Genomic DNA, 25460 nt, shown 5'->3' with positions numbered 1-25460 from the left:
GGTTCAGAACAAACTCCATGAACGCAAGCTGAACCGGTCATTTGAAACTGAGAAAGAGTCTTACGGAGATCTGCCACCTCCAATGAAAGACCCTGGAAGCGTTCAGTTAAAAGTGAAACCGGATCCATGCTTGAGACGGTTTTGGCGGTTTATAATGTCACGGAAAGGTGTGCAGGAAACAAGACAACACAAAATGAATATACGACTCACTGGATCCAAAACTAAAGAACAAAAGGGAGACCCCTGCATCAGACCTGGCTCTCTCCCTTACTGCTCAGCCTATGCGATAATCCCAATGGTAGATGATCGCATATCCTCGTACCTCGACTGTATAACAGAGGGGTGCCCACTTTGGTAGTGATAAAACCTATAAGTGGCTACAGAGTCTGATTTACTGCCCAGATCTCGAACGGATGGTGGAGAAGGCCTGTCAGATGTGCAGAGCTTGCAACCTAAGCAAAAGGGTGGAGCACAGGGCTCCGATTCAGACCATCCAAATATCCCAGCCATTAGAACTATTGATTATAGATTATGTGCAGGTGGGGCACTAAGTCGGTTCATGGTTTTTGTTTGGTTATGACTAGGGATGAGCGAACTCGAACTGTATAGTTCGGGTTCGTACCGAATTTTGGGGTGTCCGTGACACGGACCCGAACCCGGACATTTTCGTAAAAGTCCGGGTTCGGGTTCGGTGTTCGTCGCTTTCTTGGCGCTTTTGTGACGCTTTCTTGGCGCTTTTTGAAAGGCTGCAAAGCAGCCAATCAACAAGCGTCATACTACTTGCCCCAAGAGGCCATCACAGCCATGCCTACTATTGGCATGGCTGTGATTGGCCAGAGCACCATGTGACCCAGCCTCTATTTAAGCTGGAGTCACATAGCGCCGCCCGTCACTCTGCTCTGATTAGCGTAGGGAGAGGTTGCGGCTGCGACAGTAGGGCGAGATTAGGCAGATTAACTCCTCCAAAGGACTTGATTAACTGATCGATCTGCAGCTGTGGATCATTGAGCTGCTGATCCTCAATTGCTCACTGTTTTTAGGCTGCCCAGACCGTTTGTCAGTCACATTTTTCTGGGGTGATCGGCGGCCATTTTGTGTCTTGTGGTGCGCCAGCACAAGCTGCGACCAAGTGCATTTAACCCTCAATGGTGTGGTTGTTTTTTGGCTAAAGCCTACATCAGGGTGAAGCTGTCACACCAAGTGCATTTAACCAGCAATAGTCTGTTCATTTTTTGGCCATATACAAAATCAGGGGCAAGCTGCGCCTGTCACCAAGTGCATTTAACCCTCAATGGTGTGGTTGTTTTTTGGCTAAAGCCTACATCAGGGTGAAGCTGTCACACCAAGTGCATTTAACCAGCAATAGTCTGTTCATTTTTTGGCCATATACAAAATCAGGGGCAAGCTGCGCCTGTCACCAAGTGCATTTAACCCTCAATGGTGTGGTTGTTTTTTGGCTAAAGCCTACATCAGGGTGAAGCTGTCACACCAAGTGCATTTAACCAGCAATAGTCTGTTCATTTTTTGGCCATATACAAAATCAGGGGCAAGCTGCGCCTGTCACCAAGTGCATTTAACCCTCAATGGTGTGGTTGTTTTTTGGCTAAAGCCTACATCAGGGTGAAGCTGTCACACCAAGTGCATTTAACCAGCAATAGTCTGTTCATTTTTTGGCCATATACAAAATCAGGGGCAAGCTGCGCCTGTCACCAAGTGCATTTAACCCTCAATGGTGTGGTTGTTTTCTGGCTAAAGCCTACATCAGGGTGAAGCTGTCACACCAAGTGCATTTAACCAGCAATAGTCTGTTTATTTTTTGGCCATATACTACATCAGGGGCAAGCTGCGCCCGTCACCAAGTGCATTTAACCCTCAGTAGTGTGGTTGGTCAAGCTGTGACACCAAGTGCATTTAACCAGCAATAGTCTGTTCATTTTTTGGCCATATACTACATCAGGGGCAAGCTGCGCCCGTCACCAAGTGCATTTAACCAGCAATAGTGTGGTTATTTTTTGGCCATATCCCAGTCTAATTCTGTCACTAAATCCATACCGGTCACCCAGCGCCTAAATACTAGGCCTCAAATTTATATCCCGCTAAATCTCTCGTTACCGCTGTCCTGTTGTAGCTGGGAAAGTTATTTAGTGTCCGTCAAAGCACATTTTTTGTTCTGGGTTGAAGTACAATTCCCAATTTAGCAATTTCATAATTTAGTGGTTTCTGCTATATCAGAGCTATTTGAAATCTATCCCTAAAAGGGTATATAATATTCAAGGTGCACATTGGGTCATTCAGAATAACTTCACACACACCCGCTACTGTGTATTTTCAAGTCTAATTCTGTCACTAAACCCATACCTGTCACCCAGCGCCTAAATACTAGGCCTCAAATTTATATCCTGCTAAATCTCTCGTTACCGCTGTCCTGTTGTAGCTGGGAAAGTTATTTAGTGTCCGTCAAAGCACATTTTTTGTTCTGGGTTGAAGTACAATTCCCAATTTAGCAATTTCATAATTTAGTGGTTTCTGCTATATCAGAGCTATTTGAAATCTATCCCTAAAAGGGTATATAATATTCAAGGTGCACATTGGGTCATTCAGAATAACTTCACACACACCCGCTACTGTGTATTTTCAAGTCTAATTCTGTCACTAAACCCATACCTGTCACCCAGCGCCTAAATACTAGGCCTCAAATTTATATCCTGCTAAATCTCTCGTTACCGCTGTCCTGTTGTAGCTGGGAAAGTTATTTAGTGTCCGTCAAAGCACATTTTTTGTTCTGGGTTGAAATACAATTCCCAATTTAGCAATTTCATAATTTAGTGGTTTCTGCTATATCAGAGCTATTTGAAATCTATCCCTAAAAGGGTAGATCATATTGAAGGTGCACATAGGGTCATTCAGAATAACTTCACACACACCCGCTACTGTGTATTTCCAAGTCTAATTCTGTCACTAAACCCATACCTGTCACCCAGCGCCTAAATACTAGGCCTCAAATTTATATCCCGCTAAATCTCTCGTTACCGCTGTCCTGTTGTAGCTGGGAAAGTTATTTAGTGTCCGTCAAAGCACATTTTTTGTTCTGGGTTGAAGTACAATTCCCAATTTAGCAATTTCATAATTTAGTGGTTTCTGCTATATCAGAGCTATTTGAAATCTATCCCTAAAAGGGTATATAATATTCAAGGTGCACATTGGGTCATTCAGAATAACTTCACACACACCCGCTACTGTGTATTTCCAAGTCTAATTCTGTCACTAAACCCATACCTGTCACCCAGCGCCTAAATACTAGGCCTCAAATTTATATCCTGCTAAATCTCTCGTTACCGCTGTACTGTTGTTGCTTGGAAAGATATTTAGTGTCCGTCAAAGCACATTTTTTGTTCTGGGTTGAAGTACAATTCCCAATTTAGCAATTTCATAATTTAGTGGTTTCTGCTATATCAGAGCTATTTGAAATCTATCCCTAAAAGGGTATATAATATTCAAGGTGCACATTGGGTCATTCAGAATAACTTCACACACACCCGCTACTGTGTATTTTCAAGTCTAATTCTGTCACTAAACCCATACCTGTCACCCAGCGCCTAAATACTAGGCCTCAAATTTATATCCTGCTAAATCTCTCGTTACCGCTGTCCTGTTGTAGCTGGGAAAGTTATTTAGTGTCCGTCAAAGCACATTTTTTCTTCTGGGTTGAAATACAATTCCCAATTTAGCAATTTCATAATTTAGTGGTTTCTGCTATATCAGAGCTATTTGAAATCTATCCCTAAAAGGGTAGATCATATTGAAGGTGCACATAGGGTCATTCAGAATAACTTCACACACACCCGCTACTGTGTATTTCCAAGTCTAATTCTGTCACTAAACCCATACCTGTCACCCAGCGCCTAAATACTAGGCCTCAAATTTATATCCCGCTAAATCTCTCGTTACCGCTGTCCTGTTGTAGCTGGGAAAGTTATTTAGTGTCCGTCAAAGCACATTTTTTGTTCTGGGTTGAAGTACAATTCCCAATTTAGCAATTTCATAATTTAGTGGTTTCTGCTATATCAGAGCTATTTGAAATCTATCCCTAAAAGGGTATATAATATTCAAGGTGCACATTGGGTCATTCAGAATAACTTCACACACACCCGCTACTGTGTATTTCCAAGTCTAATTCTGTCACTAAACCCATACCTGTCACCCAGCGCCTAAATACTAGGCCTCAAATTTATATCCTGCTAAATCTCTCGTTACCGCTGTACTGTTGTTGCTTGGAAAGATATTTAGTGTCCGTCAAAGCACATTTTTTGTTCTGGGTTGAAGTACAATTCCCAATTTAGCAATTTCATAATTTAGTGGTTTCTGCTATATCAGAGCTATTTGAAATCTATCCCTAAAAGGGTATATAATATTCAAGGTGCACATTGGGTCATTCAGAATAACTTCACACACACCCGCTACTGTGTATTTTCAAGTCTAATTCTGTCACTAAACCCATACCTGTCACCCAGCGCCTAAATACTAGGCCTCAAATTTATATCCTGCTAAATCTCTCGTTACCGCTGTACTGTTGTTGCTGGGCAAGATATTTAGTGTCCGTCAAAGCACATTTTTTGTTCTGGGTTGAAATACAATTCCCAATTTAGCAATTTCATAATTTAGTGGTTTCTGCTATATCAGAGCTATTTGAAATCTATCCCTAAAAGGGTATATAATATTCAAGGTGCACATTGGGTCATTCAGAATAACTTCACACACACCCGCTACTGTGTATTTTCAAGTCTAATTCTGTCACTAAACCCATACCTGTCACCCAGCGCCTAAATACTAGGCCTCAAATTTATATCCTGCTAAATCTCTCGTTACCGCTGTACTGTTGTTGCTGGGCAAGATATTTAGTGTCCGTCAAAGCACATTTTTTGTTCTGGGTTGAAATACAATTCCCAATTTAGCAATTTCATAATTTAGTGGTTTCTGCTATATCAGAGCTATTTGAAATCTATCCCTAAAAGGGTATATAATATTCAAGGTGCACATTGGGTCATTCAGAATAACTTCACACACACCCGCTACTGTGTATTTCCAAGTCTAATTCTGTCACTAAACCCATACCTGTCACCCAGCGCCTAAATACTAGGCCTCAAATTTATATCCCGCTAAATCTGTCCCTAGTGCTGTAGCTGGGCGAGTTATTTAGTGTCCGTTCAAGCACATTTCTTGTTCTGGGTTGAAATACAATTCCCAATTTAGCAATTTCATAATTTAGTGGTTTCTGCTATATCAGAGCTATTTGAAATCTATCCCTAAAAGGGTATATAATATTCAAGGTGCACATAGGGTCATTCAGAATAACTTCACACACCCGCTACTGTGCATTTCCAAATCTAATTCTGTCACTAAACCCATACCTGTCACCCAGCGCCTAAATACTAGGCCTCAAATTTATATCCCGCTAAATCTCTCGTTACCGCTGTCCTGTTGTGGCTGGGAAAGTTATTTAGTGTCCGTCAAAGCACATTTTTTGTTCTGGGTTGAAATACAATTCCCAATTTAGCAATTTCATAATTTAGTGGTTTCTGCTATATCAGAGCTATTTGAAATCTATCCCTAAAAGGGTAGATCATATTGAAGGTGCACATAGGGTCATTCAGAATAACTTCACACACACGCTTCTGTGCATTTCCAAGTCTAATTCTGTCACTAAATCCATACCGGTCACCCAGCGCCTAAATACTAGGCCTCAAATTTATATCCCGCTGAATTTGAATACAATACATTGGGCCAAATAATATATTTGTTGTTGTGGTGAACCATAACAATGAGAAAAACATCTAGTAAGGGACGCGGACGTGGACATGGTCGTGGTGGTGTTAGTGGACCCTCTGGTGCTGGGAGAGGACGTGGCCGTTCTGCCACATCCACACGTCCTAGTGTACCAACTACCTCAGGTCCCAGTAGCCGCCAGAATTTACAGCGATATATGGTGGGGCCCAATGCCGTTCTAAGGATGGTAAGGCCTGAGCAGGTACAGGCATTAGTCAATTGGGTGGCCGACAGTGGATCCAGCACGTTCACATTATCTCCCACCCAGTCTTCTGCAGAAAGCGCACAGATGGCGCCTGAAAACCAACCCCATCAGTCTGTCACATCACCCCCATGCATACCAGGGAAACTGTCTCAGCCTCAAGTTATGCAGCAGTCTCTTATGCTGTTTGAAGACTCCGCTGGCAGGGTTTCCCAAGGGCATCCACCTAGCCCTTCCCCAGCGGTGAAAGACATAGAATGCACTGACGCACAACCACTTATGTTTCCTGATGATGAGGACATGGGAATACCACCTCAGCATGTCTCTGATGATGACGAAACACAGGTGCCAACTGCTGCGTCTTTCTGCAGTGTGCAGACTGAACAGGAGGTCAGGGATCAAGACTGGGTGGAAGACGATGCAGGGGACGATGAGGTCCTAGACCCCACATGGAATGAAGGTCGTGCCACTGACTTTCACAGTTCGGAGGAAGAGGCAGTGGTGAGACCGAGCCAACAGCGTAGCAAAAGAGGGAGCAGTGGGCAAAAGCAGAACACCCGCCGCCAAGAGACTCCGCCTGCTACTGACCGCCGCCATCTGGGACCGAGCACCCCAAAGGCAGCTTCAAGGAGTTCCCTGGCATGGCACTTCTTCAAACAATGTGCTGACGACAAGACCCGAGTGGTTTGCACGCTGTGCCATCAGAGCCTGAAGCGAGGCATTAACGTTCTGAACCTGAGCACAACCTGCATGACCAGGCACCTGCATGCAAAGCATGAACTGCAGTGGAGTAAACACCTTAAAACCAAGGAAGTCACTCAGGCTCCCCCTGCTACCTCTTCTGCTGCTGCCGCCTCGGCCTATTCTGCTGCTGCCGCCTCGGCCTCTTCCTCCGCCTCTGGAGGAACGTTGGCACCTGCCGCCCAGCAAACAGGGGATGTACCACCAACACCACCACCACCACCTCCGTCACCAAGCGTCTCAACCATGTCACACGCCAGCGTTCAGCTCTCCATCTCACAAACATTTGATAGAAAGCGTAAATTCCCACCTAGCCACCCTCGATCCCTGGCCCTGAATGCCAGCATTTCTAAACTACTGGCCTATGAAATGCTGTCATTTAGGCTGGTGGACACAGACAGCTTCAAACAGCTCATGTCGCTTGCTGTCCCACAGTATGTTGTTCCCAGCCGGCACTACTTCTCCAAGAGAGCCGTGCCTTCCCTGCACAACCAAGTATCCGATAAAATCAAGTGTGCACTGCGCAACGCCATCTGTAGCAAGGTCCACCTAACCACAGATACGTGGACCAGTAAGCACGGCCAGGGACGCTATATCTCCCTAACTGCACACTGGGTAAATGTAGTGGCAGCTGGGCCCCAGGCGGAGAGCTGTTTGGCGCACGTCCTTCCGCCGCCAAGGATCGCAGGGCAACATTCTTTGCCTCCTGTTGCCACCTCCTCCTTCTCGGCTTCCTCCTCCTCTTCTTCCACCTGCTCATCCAGTCAGCCACACACCTTCACCACCAACTTCAGCACAGCCCGGGGTAAACGTCAGCAGGCCATTCTGAAACTCATATGTTTGGGGGACAGGCCCCACACCGCACAGGAGTTGTGGCGGGGTATAGAACAACAGACCGACGAGTGGTTGCTGCCGGTGAGCCTCAAGCCCGGCCTGGTGGTGTGTGATAATGGGCGAAATCTCGTTGCAGCTCTGGGACTAGCCAATTTGACGCACATCCCTTGCTTGGCGCATGTGCTGAATTTGGTGGTGCAGAAGTTCATTCACAACTACCCCGACATGTCAGAGCTGCTGCATAAAGTGCGGGCCGTCTGTTCGCGCTTCCGGCGTTCACATCCTGCTGCTGCTCGCCTGTCTGCGCTACAGCGTAACTTCGGCCTTCCCGCTCACCGCCTCATATGCGACGTGCCCACCAGGTGGAACTCCACCTTGCACATGCTGGACAGACTGTGCGAGCAGCAGCAGGCCATAGTGGAGTTTCAGCTGCAGCACGCACGGGTCAGTCGCACTACAGAACAGCACCACTTCACCACCAATGACTGGGCCTCCATGCGAGACCTGTGTGCCCTGTTGCGCTGTTTCGAGTACTCCACCAACATGGCCAGTGGCGATGACACCGTTATCAGCGTTACAATACCACTTCTATGTCTCCTTGAGAAAACACTTAGGGCGATGATGGAAGAGGAGGTGGCCCAGGAGGAGGAGGAGGAGGAGGAGGAAGAGGGGTCATTTTTAGCACTTTCAGGCCAGTCTCTTCGAAGTGACTCAGAGGGAGGTTTTTGGCAACAGCAGAGGCCAGGTACAAATGTGACCAGCCAGGGCCCACTACTGGAGGACGAGGAGGACGAGGATGAGGAGGAGGTGGAGGAGGATGAGGATGAAGCATGGTCACAGCGGGGTGGCACCCAACGCAGCTCGGGTCCATCACTGGTGCGTGGCTGGGGGGAAAGGCAGGACGATGACGATACGCCTCCCACAGAGGACAGCTTGTCCTTATCCCTGGGCAGCCTGGCACACATGAGCGACTACATGCTGCAGTGCCTGCGCAACGACAGCAGAGTTGCCCACATTTTAACCTGTGCGGACTACTGGGTTGCCACCCTGCTGGATCCACGCTACAAAGACAATGTGCCCACCTTACTTCCTGCACTGGAGCGTGATAGGAAGATGCGCGAGTACAAGCGCACGTTGGTAGACGCGCTACTGAGAGCATTCCCAAATGTCACAGGGGAACAAGTGGAAGCCCAAGGCCAAGGCAGAGGAGGAGCAAGAGGTCGCCAAGGCAGCTGTGTCACGGCCAGCTCCTCTGAGGGCAGGGTTAGCATGGCAGAGATGTGGAAAACTTTTGTCAACACGCCACAGCTAACTGCACCACCACCTGATACGCAACGTGTTAGCAGGAGGCAACATTTCACTAACATGGTGGAACAGTACGTGTGCACACCCCTCCACGTACTGACTGATGGTTCGGCCCCATTCAACTTCTGGGTCTCTAAATTGTCCACGTGGCCAGAGCTAGCCTTTTATGCCTTGGAGGTGCTGGCCTGCCCGGCAGCCAGCGTTTTGTCTGAACGTGTATTCAGCACGGCAGGGGGCGTCATTACAGACAAACGCAGCCGCCTGTCTACAGCCAATGTGGACAAGCTGACGTTCATAAAAATGAACCAGGCATGGATCCCACAGGACCTGTCCGTCCCTTGTCCAGATTAGACATTAACTACCTCCCCATAACCATATATTATTGGACTCCAGGGCACTTCCTCATTCAATCCTATTTTTATTTTCATTTTACCATTATATTGCAAGGCTACCCAAAGTTGAATGAACCTCTCCTCTGCCTGTGTGCTAGGCCTAAATATATGCCAATGGATTGTTGCAGTGGTGGCTGACGTGAAGCCTCATTCTCTGCTATGACATGCAGACTGATTCTCTGGTGACATGAAGCCAGATTGTCTGTTACGGGACCTCTCTCCTCTGCCTGGGTGCTGGGCCTGAATTTATGACAATGGACTGTTGCAGTGGTGGGTGACGTGAAGCCTGATTCTCTGCTATGACATGCAGACTGATTCTCTGGTGACATGAAGCCAGATCCTCTGTTACGGGACCTCTCTCCTCTGCCTGGGTGCTGGGCCTAAATTTATGAAAATGGACTGTTGCAGTGGTGGGTGACGTGAAGCCTCATTCTCTGCTATGACATGCAGACTGATTCTCTGCTGACATGAAGCCAGATCGTCTGTTACGGGACCTCTCTCCTCTGCCTGGGTGCTGGGCCTAAATTTATGAAAATGGACTCTTACAGTGGTGGGTGACGTGAAGCCTGATTCTCTGCTATGACATGAAGACTGATTCTCTGCTGACATGAAGCCAGATCCTCTGTTACGGGACCTCTCTCCTCTGCCTGGGTGCTGGGCCTAAATATCTGACAATGGACTGTTGCATTGGTGGCTGACGTGAAGCCTGATTCTCTGCTATGATATGAAGACTGATTCTCTGCTGACATGAAGCCAGATTGTCTGTTACGGGACCTCTCTCCTCTGCCTGTGTGCTAGGCCTAAATATATGCCAATGGATTGTTGCAGTGGTGGCTGACGTGAAGCCTGATTCTCTGCTATGACATGCAGACTGATTCTCTGGTGACATGAAGCCAGATCCTCTGTTACGGGACCTCTCTCCTCTGCCTGGGTGCTGGGCCTAAATTTATGAAAATGGACTGTTGCAGTGGTGGGTGACGTGAAGCCTGATTCTCTGCTATGACATGCAGACTGATTCTCTGGTGACATGAAGCCAGATCCTCTGTTACGGGACCTCTCTCCTCTGCCTGGGTGCTGGGCCTAAATTTATGAAAATGGACTGTTGCAGTGGTGGGTGACGTGAAGCCTCATTCTCTGCTATGACATGCAGACTGATTCTCTGCTGACATGAAGCCAGATTGTCTGTTACGGGACCTCTCTCCTCTGCCTGGGTGCTGGGCCTGAATTTATGACAATGGACTGTTGCAGTGGTGGCTGACGTGAAGCCTGATTCTCTGCTATGATATGAAGACTGATTCTCTGCTGACATGAAGCCAGATTGTCTGTTACGGGACCTCTCTCCTCTGCCTGGGTGCCGGGGCCTAAATATCTGAGAATGGACTGTTCCAGTGGTGGGTAACGGGAAGCCAGATTCTCTGCTATGATATGAAGACTGATTCTCTGCTGACATGAAGCCAGATTGTCTGTTACAGGACCTCTCTCCTCTGCCTGGGTGCTGGGCCTAAATTTATGAAAATGGACTATTACAGTGGTGGGTGACGTGAAGCCTGATTCTCTGCTATGACATGAAGACTGATTCTCTGCTGACATGAAGCCAGATTGTCTGTTACGGGACCTCTCTCCTCTGCCTGGGTGCCGGGGCCTAAATATCTGAGAATGGACTGTTCCAGTGGTGGGTGACGGGAAGCCAGATTCTCTGCTATGGAACCTCTCTCCAATTGATTTTGGTTAATTTTTATTTATTTAATTTTTATTTTAATTAATTTCCCTATCCACATTTGTTTGCAGGGGATTTACCTACATGTTGCTGCCTTTTGCAGCCCTCTAGCCCTTTCCTGGGCTGTTTTACAGCCGTTTTAGTGCCGAAAAGTTCGGGTCCCCATTGACTTCAATGGGGTTCGGGTTCGGGACGAAGTTCGGATCGGGTTCGGATCCCGAACCCGAACATTTCCGGGATGTTCGGCCGAACTTCTCGAACCCGAACATCCAGGTGTTCGCTCAACTCTAGTTATGACCAATCATTTTACAAAGTTTGCGGTGGCAGTGCCCACCTGAGACGGCCTAGTCAGCAGCGGAAGCCGTCTGCCATCGTTTTATACAGGTGTATGGGTGTCCAAGCCGGATATATTCAGATCAGGGGGCCTGCCTTCAGGGGGCCCTAATGAATGAACTATATCACCTGTATGGTATCGAGAAGTCCCGGACCACAACGTATCACCCGCAACGGAATAGGGCATTTGAACGCTTCAATCGTACACTCCTTCAGATGGTGAGGACACTGGAAAAGGATCAGAAATCCAGATGGCCGGAGTATCTCCCTGAATTGATTTGGACCTATAATAACCGGGGTGCACAGCATGACCAGTTACTCAATGTACATGCTTATGTTTGGTCGGGCTGGGAGAGAGCTGGAAGAGTTGAACATGCCCTCGCCTGACAGTGAGCAAGCACATACTGCAACCGAGTGGATTTGAGAACATCGACGATGGTTGAGGATCATCCACGAGGTGGTAGGAGAGCGGTTGCAGTGACTGAAACACCCTAACTCGGTGCCAATATGGACTGAAGTCTTCTCCCCGGGAAATCGTGTGCTGGTAAGGGAGAAGAGGCCTTGTGGAAAACTGGACAATTGGTGGGAGGCCACACTGTATATAGTTTGGCATCAGGTGGGTTCCGATATACCCGTCTACGATGTTGAATCAGAGGGGGGCGAAGGTCCTGTTAGAAATTTACATAGAAACATGCTGTGGTTGTGTCGGTTTCGAGAGCAGGCTCCGCCCAGGAGTAAACCGGTTTCCCAGAGAGGGGCGATGACAGATAAGTGGTGGACGGTGCCCGGGTCCTATACAGAGGGACTTCCTCCCTGGTCAACTGTAACTGATCCGGTGTCACCCTCGAGTGTGGTGGTACCAAGTCAGGCACCCCCTTCTCAACTAAGTCGGATGACAAGGTCCACGGCGGGGATTCCTTCTCAGTGCTATGCTCAGGAGGAGTTTGTGGGAACCCTGGGTCTGTGAGAGGGGTGTCAAGGTCGCCACCCTCTAGTGGGGTGGGATGTGAGGAGATCACCCTCTGGGGTCCCCAAGATTAGACATATGATACTCCATTTGAATAAATCTGTGACTACATTGAATAAGCTATGAGTGATATAACATGCAGCTTGTGTGACTGGCCACTAGAGGCCCTTAGTCGAGCAGTCCCCTTAGAACTAATGGAGCGAGATGTTGACAATTAATATAAAAAGAAAAGTAATCTTATAGCTGCACAGGATTTGCTTTCTTATTGAAATGGATTGTTAAAAGTAGCTTCTTATTTATTTTGTGCATTTTGTTATTTTATTGCCATGTTCTGACTTTCTGGGAAAAGCTAGAGGGGCTGGGAAAAGGAAGTGGCAGGAGGACAGTAAGTCAGCAGTTAGAGAGCAATGGATTCTGACGTGTTTACCTGAGGTTTCCTGTGATCAGCCAGAGATTGAAGGCTTTATCCGCACAGGGCCGTCTTTAATATTCATTGGACCCTGGGCAAAAATTTACTTGGGCCCCCTGGATCCCGCCTTCCCACACCTTAGCAGGCAATCACGCCCTCTACCACAACACACACACAAAAAATCCACACCCCTGGTAGAGTACAGTGAATGACTGTAAATACTTCCAGTTCTGAAGACTCCAGCGGCTCAGGATCAGTGCTCTGGGCAGCTGGGCTCAGGCTGGAAGTGGGCACCGCTCTGCAGGAAGGAGACCAGGGCTCGGCTCACCCTAGTGTTACAGTGCACCCCAGCACCCCACAGTATGCAGTATAGCACCCTATAGTATACAGCACCACACAGTATGCAGTTTAGCACCCCACACTATACAGTACCCCACAGTATATAGTAGAGCAGTATAGCAGCCCACAGTATACAGCACCTCACGGTATACAACACCTCACTGTATACAGCACCCCAAACTATACACGATACAGCCCCCCACACTATACAGTACAGCAGTATAGCACTCCCCCCCACTATACAGGCCCCCCCACACTATACAGGCCCCCCACAGTATACAGCCCACCACACAGTATACATACCACCACACAGTATACAGGCCCCCCCCAGTATACAGCCCACCACACAATATACAGCCCATTACACAATATATAGCCCACCACACAATATACAGCCCACCACACAATATACAGCCCACCACACAGTATACAGCACTCCACTATACAGTAGTTTACAGTATATTAACATAACAGCCCCTGTCACCTTTTTCTGATGTAATCTTTACACAAAAAAGCTCCACAGTTAACTTCTGCAACACTCAGTAGGACCTGTGATGACCTCATAGCCATGTGACCAGTAATTGCTAGGTTACTGGTCACATGGTAATGATGTCATTAAGGTCCTAGAGCAAAACTCATTAAGGTCCTAGAATTAAGATCATTAACACAGTACGATAATGATGCCTGTGTAGCCGACAGCCTGATACCCCGGGCAGTAGCTAGAGCCCTCAAGAGGCAGCTGCCTTGGGCCCCCCAGGAGCAACTGGGACCAGGGCAGTTGCCCCTTTTGCCCCTTGGTAAAGACGGCCCTGTATCCACAGGAAGCAAGGGACGATTGTTGAATAACTGCTGTCTGCTAAAGAGGATATGTAGTTTTCGTTTATAATCAAGAGCTGAGGAGACCAGAGACATCTCGGCTCTGGAATTTCAAATAGCCACGTGGGAGTTCAAGAGAGTCTAGCTGAGGTGGGGTGGTGGGCATTCCCGGCATCCGTGAAGGATATAGTGTGGGATTTTTTCTGCGTTTGGCCTCTGTGAGCCACAGTGCCCCTCAGCCGGGATCCCAGGTACACAGACCCCAAATTTGGTGATTCCTAGCGGCTTCGGTTCTCTGTGTTTGGTTAGGAGATCCTGCCGTATTTAGCGGCATTTAGGCAAAATATAAATCCTTAAAGGTACAGTACCTAAATTAGGGAATTCCCGGCTGGGGTCCCACTGTGGACAATCTTGGGTTGCTCGAAACCAGAGAGACTGTACCACCACTTCCATACACTGGAGAACACCTAACTCCGTGTGGTCCGGATGGATCACGGTGTACATTATATTGTATATAGTTTTCTCCTCTAGAGTCAGTAAAGTTTTTTTGGTTCACACGGCTCACTGTCCGTGCATTCATTCTAGTGTGGTTCACTGTATCCCATACAACTCCCTCAAGTCCACCTCTTACAATAGTCCGTTATAAGGGCTCATTCAGATAGCCGTATGTTTTTTGCTTTCCACAAAAACATGGATACTTTTTTTGCAGACAGTTCAGCATGTCCGTAAAAAAACTATTGCATTCCGCATTTTTGTGGACCCATAGACTTCAATGGGGCCATCTCCTGATTTTAACTAACAAGTTTTATTTGTTTTGCGGTGCAGTAGAACGGAAGAAATGATGCGAACAGAGCACAGGGCCCATAGAAGTGAATGGGTCCACATCTAGTCCGTAAAATTGCGGATCAGATGCAGAAAGCAACATACGGCTGTCTGAATGAGCCCTTACTCTGTTTTAACGGAATCTATAATGGAATTCCATAGCGTGAATGAGAACCTACCCTTATATGGGTATAAATATTCAATTTTTACAGTAAATATTACAGTTCATTGAAATAATGCATTCACTAACACAAGTAAAAGAATGTACTTTTTGTAGTAAATGTCTATGAACTACATGGTATTTTGCGGTAATGCAACACTTTTTTCGGGCCTCTGTGCCTTACTATTATCGGCCAAAAATGATTTGTAATACCCCCTAAAAAGTAAATTCATTGCTGCTGAAAAGTGTGAAACTGTGCCAGTTGCATAGCTCTGGCACAAAAAGGGGGTTTGTGCCTCATGCACTGAGGACTTGCCTCCAGAGTGGTAAAAGACTGTTCCACCCAGAGTGAAAAAAACCTCTGAGGAACCTTTCCTCCTGCTGTAGGAACAAGAAGAATGCTTGCTTCAGGTTTCTGGGGGGACAATAAGAACACCCAGATTCCATTCTTTCAGAAAGTCTTATTAACACAGGAAGAAGCATTTGCCTGGGATACAAGTTTGTACCTTTTCCAGAAGCTGCTGCTATGTGGATCCATGTTTCAGGAGAAGACCAGCTAGAGAGACCAAAGCTGCCATGAGGAGGCTGTTGCCATTTTAGAATCCGGCATGCATCTCTGTTTTAGAGCCAAGGTCAGCATCAAGCTCATCAAGTCCTTGCATCTGAAGTGTGAGTACCACTAGGGCTAGAGTGTCTAAGAGACTGTCTGGAAGTAATTACTTTAACTTGGGTGTCATTCAGATGCATTTGCCATGCTGTTTCTATACCATTTAGATGGGTCCTGTATTATTTATGCTGTTGTTGCCTATGGCAACCTATAACCTAAATTTGCCAATACTGATCCTGGATTGTACGATTGGCAAAGCATGAGTGGAAATCTGTGTGGTGTGCCTGATGTGGATGCTCATACATGTGTGGGTACCATGAGGGGTTGGAGAATGAATGCTTGCAGGGACTCTTCCACCAAGGGACTATAAACCAAGCATAGAACATGTAGGGCCCAAACCACAGTGCACCAAGCCGCCTTCTTCCCTAAACCCCACTACCTTGATGGAACTGATTATGACTTAATGTGGGCCGTGTGGTAACCCTGCACAACCATGACTAATTCAGCAACAGGACGGGAGAAAAACTGACATTTGGCCATCAACATCCTTGCTGCTATCAGTACTCAAGGGCAGCCTGAGCCTGCCAAGAAGGGGCACCTCCTTGACACTTGCAGGAAAGTGAAGGACTGCCCAGCAGGAGCGCGACGAGCTTCAGGAGGGTGAGATACCTGGAACTGGGTCCTGGTTTGTCGTTGTTTAATGTGCCCTATTTTGCCGCTCCCATATAACATGCTGTACAGAACTCCCCTTTCATCTCCCAGTTGCACCTGTTGTGCCATTCCCCATTCTTTCTCAGGTCCATGGACCATCTTGCCTAAAAAGCTGGGGAATCATTTTTAAACCTTGGACCAAAGGATCTGACTCTCATGCACCAGAGGTCCTTGTGACCATCATCTGTGTTTATTGGACTATTTCTAAAGAGCCTCAAGTGTGGGACCCATTGTTTACTACAAGGTTTAAGCAGTTTACCCAACTCTAAGGCTGGGTTCACACCTGAGCGTTTTACAGCGCGTTCCTACGCGCTGTAAAACGCTCAACAAGGAGAAACCAATGATTCCCTATGGGAATGGTTCTCACCTGGGCGTTTTACAGCGCGTACGATCGCGCTGTAAAACGCCCGACGCATAATCAAGTACTTGAGCTTCTTTGGGGCGTTTTGACGCGCTTTTGTGGCCATAGGACACTGCAGTCAATCACACAAACGCGCGTTTACTATTACAAAAAACGCGCAACAAAAACGCGCGTAAAACGCGCGTTTGAGAAACGCTCAGGTGTGAAAGCAGGGTAAGACTCAGGCACATTTGAGCGGTGCCGTGTTTGGGACACTGTTTTATTATTAGTCTTTTAAACTTTTTGTAAAAGCATGTATGTCTTTAACCCTGTCTCTTAACATTGATGAGGAGACTAAACACAGTCCAAGGATTGCCTGACTTTAACCAATGGGGTGTGTAGTACCCTAGACCTGGGGGTACTACTATGGTATCTGCAATTGTTCACTGTTTTATATGCAATATGAATGTATCGACATGTAATACACTTTGTGCACCAGCAGATGTATGGTTGCCAATGTTTGACAACAGGAATGGAACCTACCATTCATTTCCTCCCCTCTTGGTATGAATGAACTGGTCCTGTCAATGGTGGGACTAAGCTAGCTAGAGTCATGTGGACCTCACCTAGGAGGACATAATTGCCCCAAGTGTCCCTCAGAGGCAGCTCACCTAAGAGGACATAGCCAGAATAAAGCCATAGAGGTGCTAGAGTAAAGCCGTAAAGAAATGAATCCAGAGAGAAAAAGTGTCAGCTTGCAAGTTTCTGAGCGTGAGAGGAGAGAAATGACACTATAACCACACTACATCAGGGCCACCACTACCACTCCCATCTTCTGCTTCAGCTCCTTTGGGGCTCGCTGCATATACACACACGAGAAATGCTATGAATTACTGATGACACTTGGCACATATATAACTTAAAGGGGTTGTCCCATGAAAAATATTTTAAATTTTTCAAACCAGCACCTGGATCTGAATACTTTTGTAATAGCATGTAGTTAAACATTTTGCATAGTGTAAAGGGGGAATATTAATCACCAATATTTATGCAAATATTGATAATTAATATTCATAAATAGGAGGGGCTGTCTATTGATGACTCTGCCTATTTATGCCTTTATAAAACAATAACACAATATTTTCACTATACTTTGCCTTACACTAATCACTACGCTAGCTGCATGCGCCTTACTGAACTAACTATCGCCAATAACTACACATCACACAGATAGTTACAAGTAACAGTATTTATTACTAACAATACACTACGCATGCAATACACTAACAATACAGCACTAAATATACAATACTAAACTACACTACACGTTCCCAAATTCCACCCATAAACTAACTATACAGTTCATACATACAAATATTAGCAACCTACCCCCCTGACTACTTTCTGTCCCTATGGGGTACAATAAGGGTTAACAGTGGCGCTGCAGGGGCGAGTGCAGGCCACAGACACAATAGCGGACAGCGTTGCAAGGGTTACTACTCTGTAACAGAAGGTTACAGGAGGTTCAGCACTGCAAGGGTTAATCAGGGGCCAGGGTGCACAGTATCAGGGCTGTACAGCAATGCAGGGGTGAATTTCCTGCAAGTGTACAGTGAGGGTGTGTGTGGCAGGGATGCAGGGGTTGCCACAAGGGGTTATCAGGTGTGTATCCAGGGGATTAGGGGTTTGAATATACCAGGGGTGTAGGGGTTAAACAAGGGGCAGTAGTGGGTCAGGGATTTAAAGGGTAAATCATTAGTGGGATAGTGGTAGGGATCGTTGGTGAGATAGTAAAGGGGGTGATACTTATGGTATATTGCTCGTTCGTCCATGGGTCTGCTCGTCCGTCCAGGGGTCTGCTCTCTTCTATCAGGGTGGGGGGGGGGGGTCCTGTCGATAGTAATCGCACTGTCGGAATGTGCATAATAGAAGGAGGGGAGGTTTCTCCCTCCCTTCTATCATGCATTATTATCTCCAGTGGCGCTGGAGATAATTAGAACAAAGGCCTCAGATTCTGTTGAATCTGAGCTCTTTGTATCCATCAGGATGACCGGACCCTTTTCCAGTCATTCTGAGGCAATTAGCCAGATTGCATCGGTGTGAATGCTTGGGGCCCATTCACACCGATGCACCTGGTTACAGCCTATGGAGATGGGGGGATATATATATATAATATACATGTGTATGGATGCTTGGGGCACATCCATACACATGTATACATTGATCATGCATCAGGGGGCATATATGTTATGAAGGGGGATGTAAGGGGACATAGTTTCATACTATAAGGAGGCACAGCCCCTATACTATAAGAGGGCAGAGCCTCTACACTATAAGGGGGCACAGCCCCTATATTATAAGGGGACACAGATCTCCCACAGGGGCCACCATGAGCCCCTGTGGGCCACTAAGGGCAGATGTGCGCAGATGCTTGGTACATCTGCGCACATCACCCTATAAAGTGACCATTAATGCATGCATATATATCATATATGCATGCACGTGTTTGCATGCATATATGTATATATATATATATATATATATATATATACATGTGTTTCAACCCTTCCTCAACACATAGTCACTGAGATATTTAATAAAATTTATCTGTATAGCGCCACCTGCTGTTTGTTTTTTCTTTTTTCTTTGTCCTACACTCACTGAGATGGCCGCACATGCTCAGTTTCATCCTTCAACTGCCCCCTAAGTTGTGATAGAGTGAACTCTCCCCTTGAACTGCCCATTTGCTATAAATCTAGTAGAGCAATGAGTGATTATAGCTATGATAGAAAGAGATTGTCATGTACTACATGATGTCTGATTTTCATTATTTACATTAGTCTTGGGATAACCCCTTTAGGTCAGAAACAGCAGAGATATAAATGTATAAATTACAAGGTTTACTGAACTATATATCAACCTGCTCAGCTCCTCCTGCTCTATAACATGCTACCTACAGATTGCACTGCATTTTGTGGTGACAGGTGCTCTTGAACTGTAATTATATGGAACAAAAGAACCTAGCAGTGGTGTACCTGACGTGAATTTTGCCTGGTGCCATATATATTGTATATACTTCAATGAAAATACTCCATTCACATGTCTATAAATAATATTTGAGTACACGTCACATTTTGATTCCAGAAGCTGACATTTATGCATCACTAGTAGAAACAGTCTCTTCTGTACTGGATGTTCCTTCTCTTCTGCCAACCACTGACATGTAGTGCTCCTCTGTGGAAATTTACAGGCAGTGCAATTTTAAATCTGCAGTATATAAATTTATGCTATAGGTTTCCACCATAGATTCCCTTTGCAATAGCAAAATTAATACGTTATTCACATGGATTTTGCCCCAATTTCTCTTAAAGTCCTGGCTGGGGACTTGGCTTGGATTATAATTTGGCCTCCCTGAGCACTCAGGTGCTGTGTTCTTGGCTGCTAATTGCTCTGCTGTTGTAGAGCTACATTATGCTGTCCTCTCTGAGCTGTTGGGTGTGACCACATGTAGGCCTCTACCAGAGCTATACTAGTCTAGACTTCCCTTCACAAACTTTTGACCAGCCTGAGGAGAGCAGAGGTAGACTCCCAAGCACACAGTGTTTATAAATGAAGTACATTTATTCCTTCCAGTATCTTTCAAAATTACGATCAGCCGAGGTAAGGACAGAATCTGCTGCTAAGGACAGAATTCACTTAGTAACACCGAGTAGACAGCAAAATTGCTAGAATGGAGGCCCCTAGTGGTAAGGATTTCAAAGAGGTTTTTAGGGTGACCAACATAAAAAAAAATATGAATCCAACTAATTTGCACATTTATTCAGGTTCACCTAAAGTGACCACTGAGAATAAGTTGTTTAAAAAAATTTGAGACCATTTAACTTTTTCTGCGGATACATGGCAAAATCCACAGTGTGTTTTTCCCATGTCATTTATGCCCACTGTGGATTTACTCTTAAAATTCCTTTCACTTAGCCATCCACCTATAAAATGCGATGTAAGCTACAGGCACCATGGTAAGCACATTGGTATATAGTTTTGTGGGAAAAGAGTCAGCCTAACCTGTATTTTATTCATTTAAATTCATGTTCATTCTGGGTTTTGAAGTGAAGGAGGCGGTCCTATCAGTGATTGACAGCTATCACTGTGTACGCATTTACAGATGAAGGCTGTCAATCACTGATAAGACCGCCTCCTTGACTTCAAAACCCAGAATGAACAGGAATTTAAATGAATAAAATACAGGTTAGGCTGACTCTTTTAACTCAAAACTATATATCAATCTGCTCAGCTCCTCCTGCTCTATAACATGCTGTCTGAAGCAAAATCGACATAAGTTCCTTTTAAGTTCACCAATGGTGGGCCCAAGCCCCTCCTTCTCCTTCTTGATTGACAGGACCTGACAAAATGACAATGCAATGGCTCTGTTAATCAAGGAGAGGGAGAGAGGGGTGGTCAGAGCAGGTACCCTTCAATAACACTCTATGAGTACAACACACATTCAGGCTTTTTGATGCAGCCTTTGAAGCCAAAAACAGTTGTGGATAATAAAAGGAGAGAAAGTGCAGATACTACTTCTCTACTTTAAAAAAAAAAAACTGCATCAAAAACTTTAACATGTGGCAGCACTCTAAAAGTTAATATAATCAATAACATAATCTTCCTTCATACAGTCTTTTTGCAGTTTTTTTATTTGTATTTTTTTAAGAGGGCGTGAAAAAAATGCTTGAAAATAAAATGCATTAAATTACAATTTCATTGTCAAGGCCACAATGTGCAGATTTTGCTGTGATTTGCAGTAAAAATTATTCAGCAGATTTGTTGAGGTTTTTATTGCAGATTTGCTTTGAATTGCAAAGGGTGAAACCCACAACATAAATTGAAATGTTGTTGATTTAACGTGTAACTGACATTTTTTTGTACTGTGTAGGGGCAGTAATACTGACTATTTTTGTAATATACTTTAATAACTGAAATCATACATTTCTATTAGAAAAATAGCTCTAAATGGCCCATTTTGAGCCTTGACAACACTTCTTTGTCTTCTGTTTACATAACTGTGGAGACTTGCTTAACACTGAGGCCTCTTTCACACGACCGTATGGTCCATTTTTCTTAGATCCGTTGTTCCGTTTTTTGTTTCCGTCGTGTTTCCGTTTCTGTTCCGTTTTTCCGTATGGCATATACAGCATACAGTAATTACATAGAAAAAATTGGGCTAGGCATAAAATTTTCGAAGGTTCCGCAAAAACAGAACGGATACGTAAGACATACAGATGCATTTCCGTATGTGTTCCCTTTTTTTTGTGGACCCATTGACTTGAATGGAGCCACAGAATGTGATTTGCGGGCAATAATAGGACATGTTCTATCTTTCAACGGAACAGAAAAACAGAAATACGGAAACGTAATGCATACGGAGTACATTCAGTTTTTTTTTTTTTGCGGAACCGTTGAAATGAATGGTTTCCGTATATGGACCGTAAACGGAACGCAAAAGAAGAAATGAAAAATGAAAAGAAAAAATGGTTGTGTGAAAGAGGCCTGACTGTGTTATGTCAGTGCTGATAAAACTGCAGTGGTTTCTTCACAGTTTTAGTGGCTTGCAAAAAATGCCATAAATTTCATTTGATTTTGTACAAGTGTTTCTCCTTAGACAAGTATTTTTTTGTATTTTTTTCTTTATTTCATATACAGAAGCTTATGAAAAAATGCACCGAACTGCAAAAATGCAACATGTGATTAGAATTGCCTAAAAATTGAATATTTTCATACTGAATTTCAGCTAATATAGAAACAACCTGAGAAACCACCCTGTAATTATTTGTACCATTCTCCAAGTTTTGAAATAGTTTTGTATGCAGGAGCTTCTTTTATTGCTTTACATACTCTGCAGTAATGGGTCTGCCAGTTAGTATCTGCAGCGGGATGAAGTCTGGACCTCCATGTAAAATACTGCTGGTAAGCTTTGTCATCACTGTCCAACTTTAAGATATATTTAGCAAGCTCTTCAGGTGTGGAGAAGTCATCAACATGTAGAAAAGAGTCTTTCGGAATAAAACGCTCATAATTTTTTCGAGGCGGTCCCAATACAACTGGCACACAACCAGATTTCAATGCATTCTTCCAGAGTTTCTCTGTAATATAATCTTCATGAATTGAGTTTTCAAAGGCGAGATAAAACTTATACTTGGACAATGTTTTTTCATGTTCATTTGTTGGGAGAGCTAAATGCTGTCTTCCATATATGTCTACAGGAAGAAATTTTTTGAGCTCTTTGTAATACCGTACTCTATTAGATTTTGGGTTCCAGTTACTGATTGCCCAGGCCACCAATTTAGTCTTTGGAGGAATTGTGAAGTTCTCTTCTCGTTGATTCAGCTCTAGCCAGCCATAAGGTGAGAAAATATCTGAATCAGCTCTAAAAGACATTGTGAGATTGATCAGATTATCCATAAAATGCAAGTTTGGGCTGTGTGATGGAGACTCCAAGTTAAACCATATCCAATACTGATTTGGTGGTTTTGGTATCTGAGGTAACTGTTTCCTGGAATAACATACATCTCTGTGATGCATAACAATTGCATCTGCAGAAGAATACAAGGTTCTGTTAGCTGTGTAAAAGCATCCAGAAATATTAGTGTATGGTGGACATTCATTAAGTGGAAATGTGTCACCAAATGGCCAGGTCCAAACAAGGATGATCTTCGTGTCATTAGCCAGTTCTTGATGTATACTTGTATAGGAAAATTCATAACTAGACACTGAGCGATTTTCATAGTTATAAAATGAATATAAAATAATGGCTAAGCACAACTGTACAATCAAAATAACAAAAATAGTCTTCAGTGTTAAGGTCTTCCCTTGATGGTCCATTTATGTAACTGGAGATGAAACCACTTTGACAAGTATCATACCTATTGGAGAAAGAATATATTTATTTCATCTGATCATTGATCTAAATCTCTCTTTAATTTAACCCCATTTAAAATCAGAGTGTATCAGTCTTAAATGACCCTACACATTTTAGTGCTTTTCCACTTTTGATGGTTTCACAGCATTTTTTTTTACAAACTTTTTAGTACCTTTTTATAGATTTTTTTATTTATTGAAGGTATTGTTTAAATAAAGTTAAATTGAAACTAAAATAAAGTATCAGAATGGGTTCCCTATTTTGTTGCTGATAAAATGTATAGTCTCAGTTGAATCTATCTGACAGTAATGGCATATCACAGCAATATGTCATCAATGTCTGAGATGGACCAAACCCTTTAAGACTGTGGTTACATGGCGAACATGGACACAAGACTTGTTGCATGACCAGAGATCTCTGTGTGGCAGTGCAGACATTGGGCTAAATGGCGGTCGCAGCGCGATTAGTAAGTTGCTGCAACACTGTAAATTTCTGCAGCTATGATTCCAGGGTTCAATGGCTGTACTGCTATTCAGCAATCTTTGGTCATCATACGGATGACGCAGCAAAGATCGCATTGTAGTCCTAACCTAAATGTAAAAAATCTAATAGTTAATGTTTAAACAACACTATTATAGTTTCAGTCACTATTTGGCACCTTGATTTACTGTATGCTCAGCCATTACAAGTGCTTTTATTTAATAAGATAAATTACCTGAAACCCTCATGCACTCCTCTGCTATGCTAGGAAGTTGCCCAAAGGTTGAGGCTGGGTGTGGCCACATCAAGAGTAGCAATGGTGTCTGCTGTTTTTAAGATCAGAGGTCGCACTACATTTTTTCCAGAAGAGTAAAAATACTCCTCTTACCATTTTTGAGGAGTATTTTTACCCGAAGAGGAGTATGAAATTTGCAATAATTCAGTGGTGGGTGACGTGAAGCCTGATTCTCTGCTATGACATGAAGCCTGATTCTCTGCAATGGGACCTCTCTCCTCTGTCTGGGTGCCGGGGTCTAAATATCTGACAGTGGCCTGTTACAGTGGTGGGTGACATGAAGCATGATTCTCTGCTATGGGACCTCTCTCCAATTGATATTGGTTAATTTTTATTTATTTTATTTTTATTCATTTCCCTATCCACATTTGTTTGCAGGGGATTTAACTACATTTTGATGCCTTTTGCAGCCCTCTAGCCCTTTCCTGGGCTTTTTTACAGCCTTTTTAGGGCCGAAAAGTTTGGGTCCCCATTGACTTCAATGGGGTTCGGGTTCGGGACGAAGTTCGGGTCGGGTTCGGATCCCAAACCCGAACATTTCCGGGAAGTTCGGCCGAACTTCTCGAACCCGAACATCCAGGTGTTCGCTCAACTCTAATAAAAAAACGTAATCCACAAAGTCGTCCACGCTGACCAAACTGGGTTTATCCCCAATAGGAATATACAGGACAACGTGAGGAGGGCTTTTCTGAATATACAGACAGGGGAGGGGGAGGATAGCTCCATCCTGTCTCTGGATGCGGCCAAAGCTTTTGACAGGGTGGAGTGGCCCTTCCTCTGGAGAGTGTTGACACGGGTGAAAATAGGTGAATACTTCTCCAGATGGGTCCGCATCCTGTACCAAAACCCCGTATCCTGAGTCCGAATCAACGGGGAATATTCGTCATCTTTCTCCTTGACTCAAGGAACTCGTCAGGGATGCCCCCTTTCCCCTCTGCTCTTTTCGTTGTTCCTGGAACCAATGGCATGTAAAATTAGAGCCGACGAGAAAATACAGGGTTTTGGTTGTGAGGGAGAGGTTGATAAAATAAGCTTATATGCAGACTATATTTTGCTCTTCTTGGAGAGGGGATATACGATTTTACCCAGGATTATGGAAAGCGTGGATGATTTTGGAGGCTTATCTGGATACGAAACAAACTGGGAAAAATAAAAATTTCTCCCATTAAGACGCCCAGTACCTCTGGGTTATAAGTCCCGGGTTAGTATATTGCATCCATCAGACTCTCTATTATGCCTGGGCATCCATATAGG

The 25460-nt window shown here is 44.8% G+C and overlaps 2 protein-coding genes across 5 annotated transcripts in view; both read right to left on the bottom strand.

Annotated features, from left to right (window-relative positions):
• Positions 1-25460, bottom strand: part of LOC122920311 (4-galactosyl-N-acetylglucosaminide 3-alpha-L-fucosyltransferase FUT6-like) — a 151372-nt gene that overhangs the window by 100563 nt on the left and 25349 nt on the right. The window lies entirely within an intron of this gene.
• The window catches only part of LOC122920313 (4-galactosyl-N-acetylglucosaminide 3-alpha-L-fucosyltransferase FUT6-like), a 28895-nt gene continuing 25384 nt past the window's right edge, over positions 21950-25460 (bottom strand). For all 3 annotated transcript variants that reach the window (XM_044269725.1, XM_044269727.1, XM_044269726.1), the window contains exon 2: positions 21950-23435. In XM_044269725.1, coding sequence (XP_044125660.1) covers positions 22339-23394 — 1056 coding nt within the window. In that variant the 5' untranslated portion in view covers positions 23395-23435 and the 3' untranslated portion in view covers positions 21950-22338. The remainder of the gene's footprint in view (positions 23436-25460) is intronic.

Source organism: Bufo gargarizans, chromosome 10 (genome assembly GCF_014858855.1).
Source record: "Bufo gargarizans isolate SCDJY-AF-19 chromosome 10, ASM1485885v1, whole genome shotgun sequence".
Classification (NCBI taxonomy): domain Eukaryota; kingdom Metazoa; phylum Chordata; class Amphibia; order Anura; family Bufonidae; genus Bufo; species Bufo gargarizans.
This window is presented reverse-complemented; position numbering and strand designations above follow the sequence as displayed.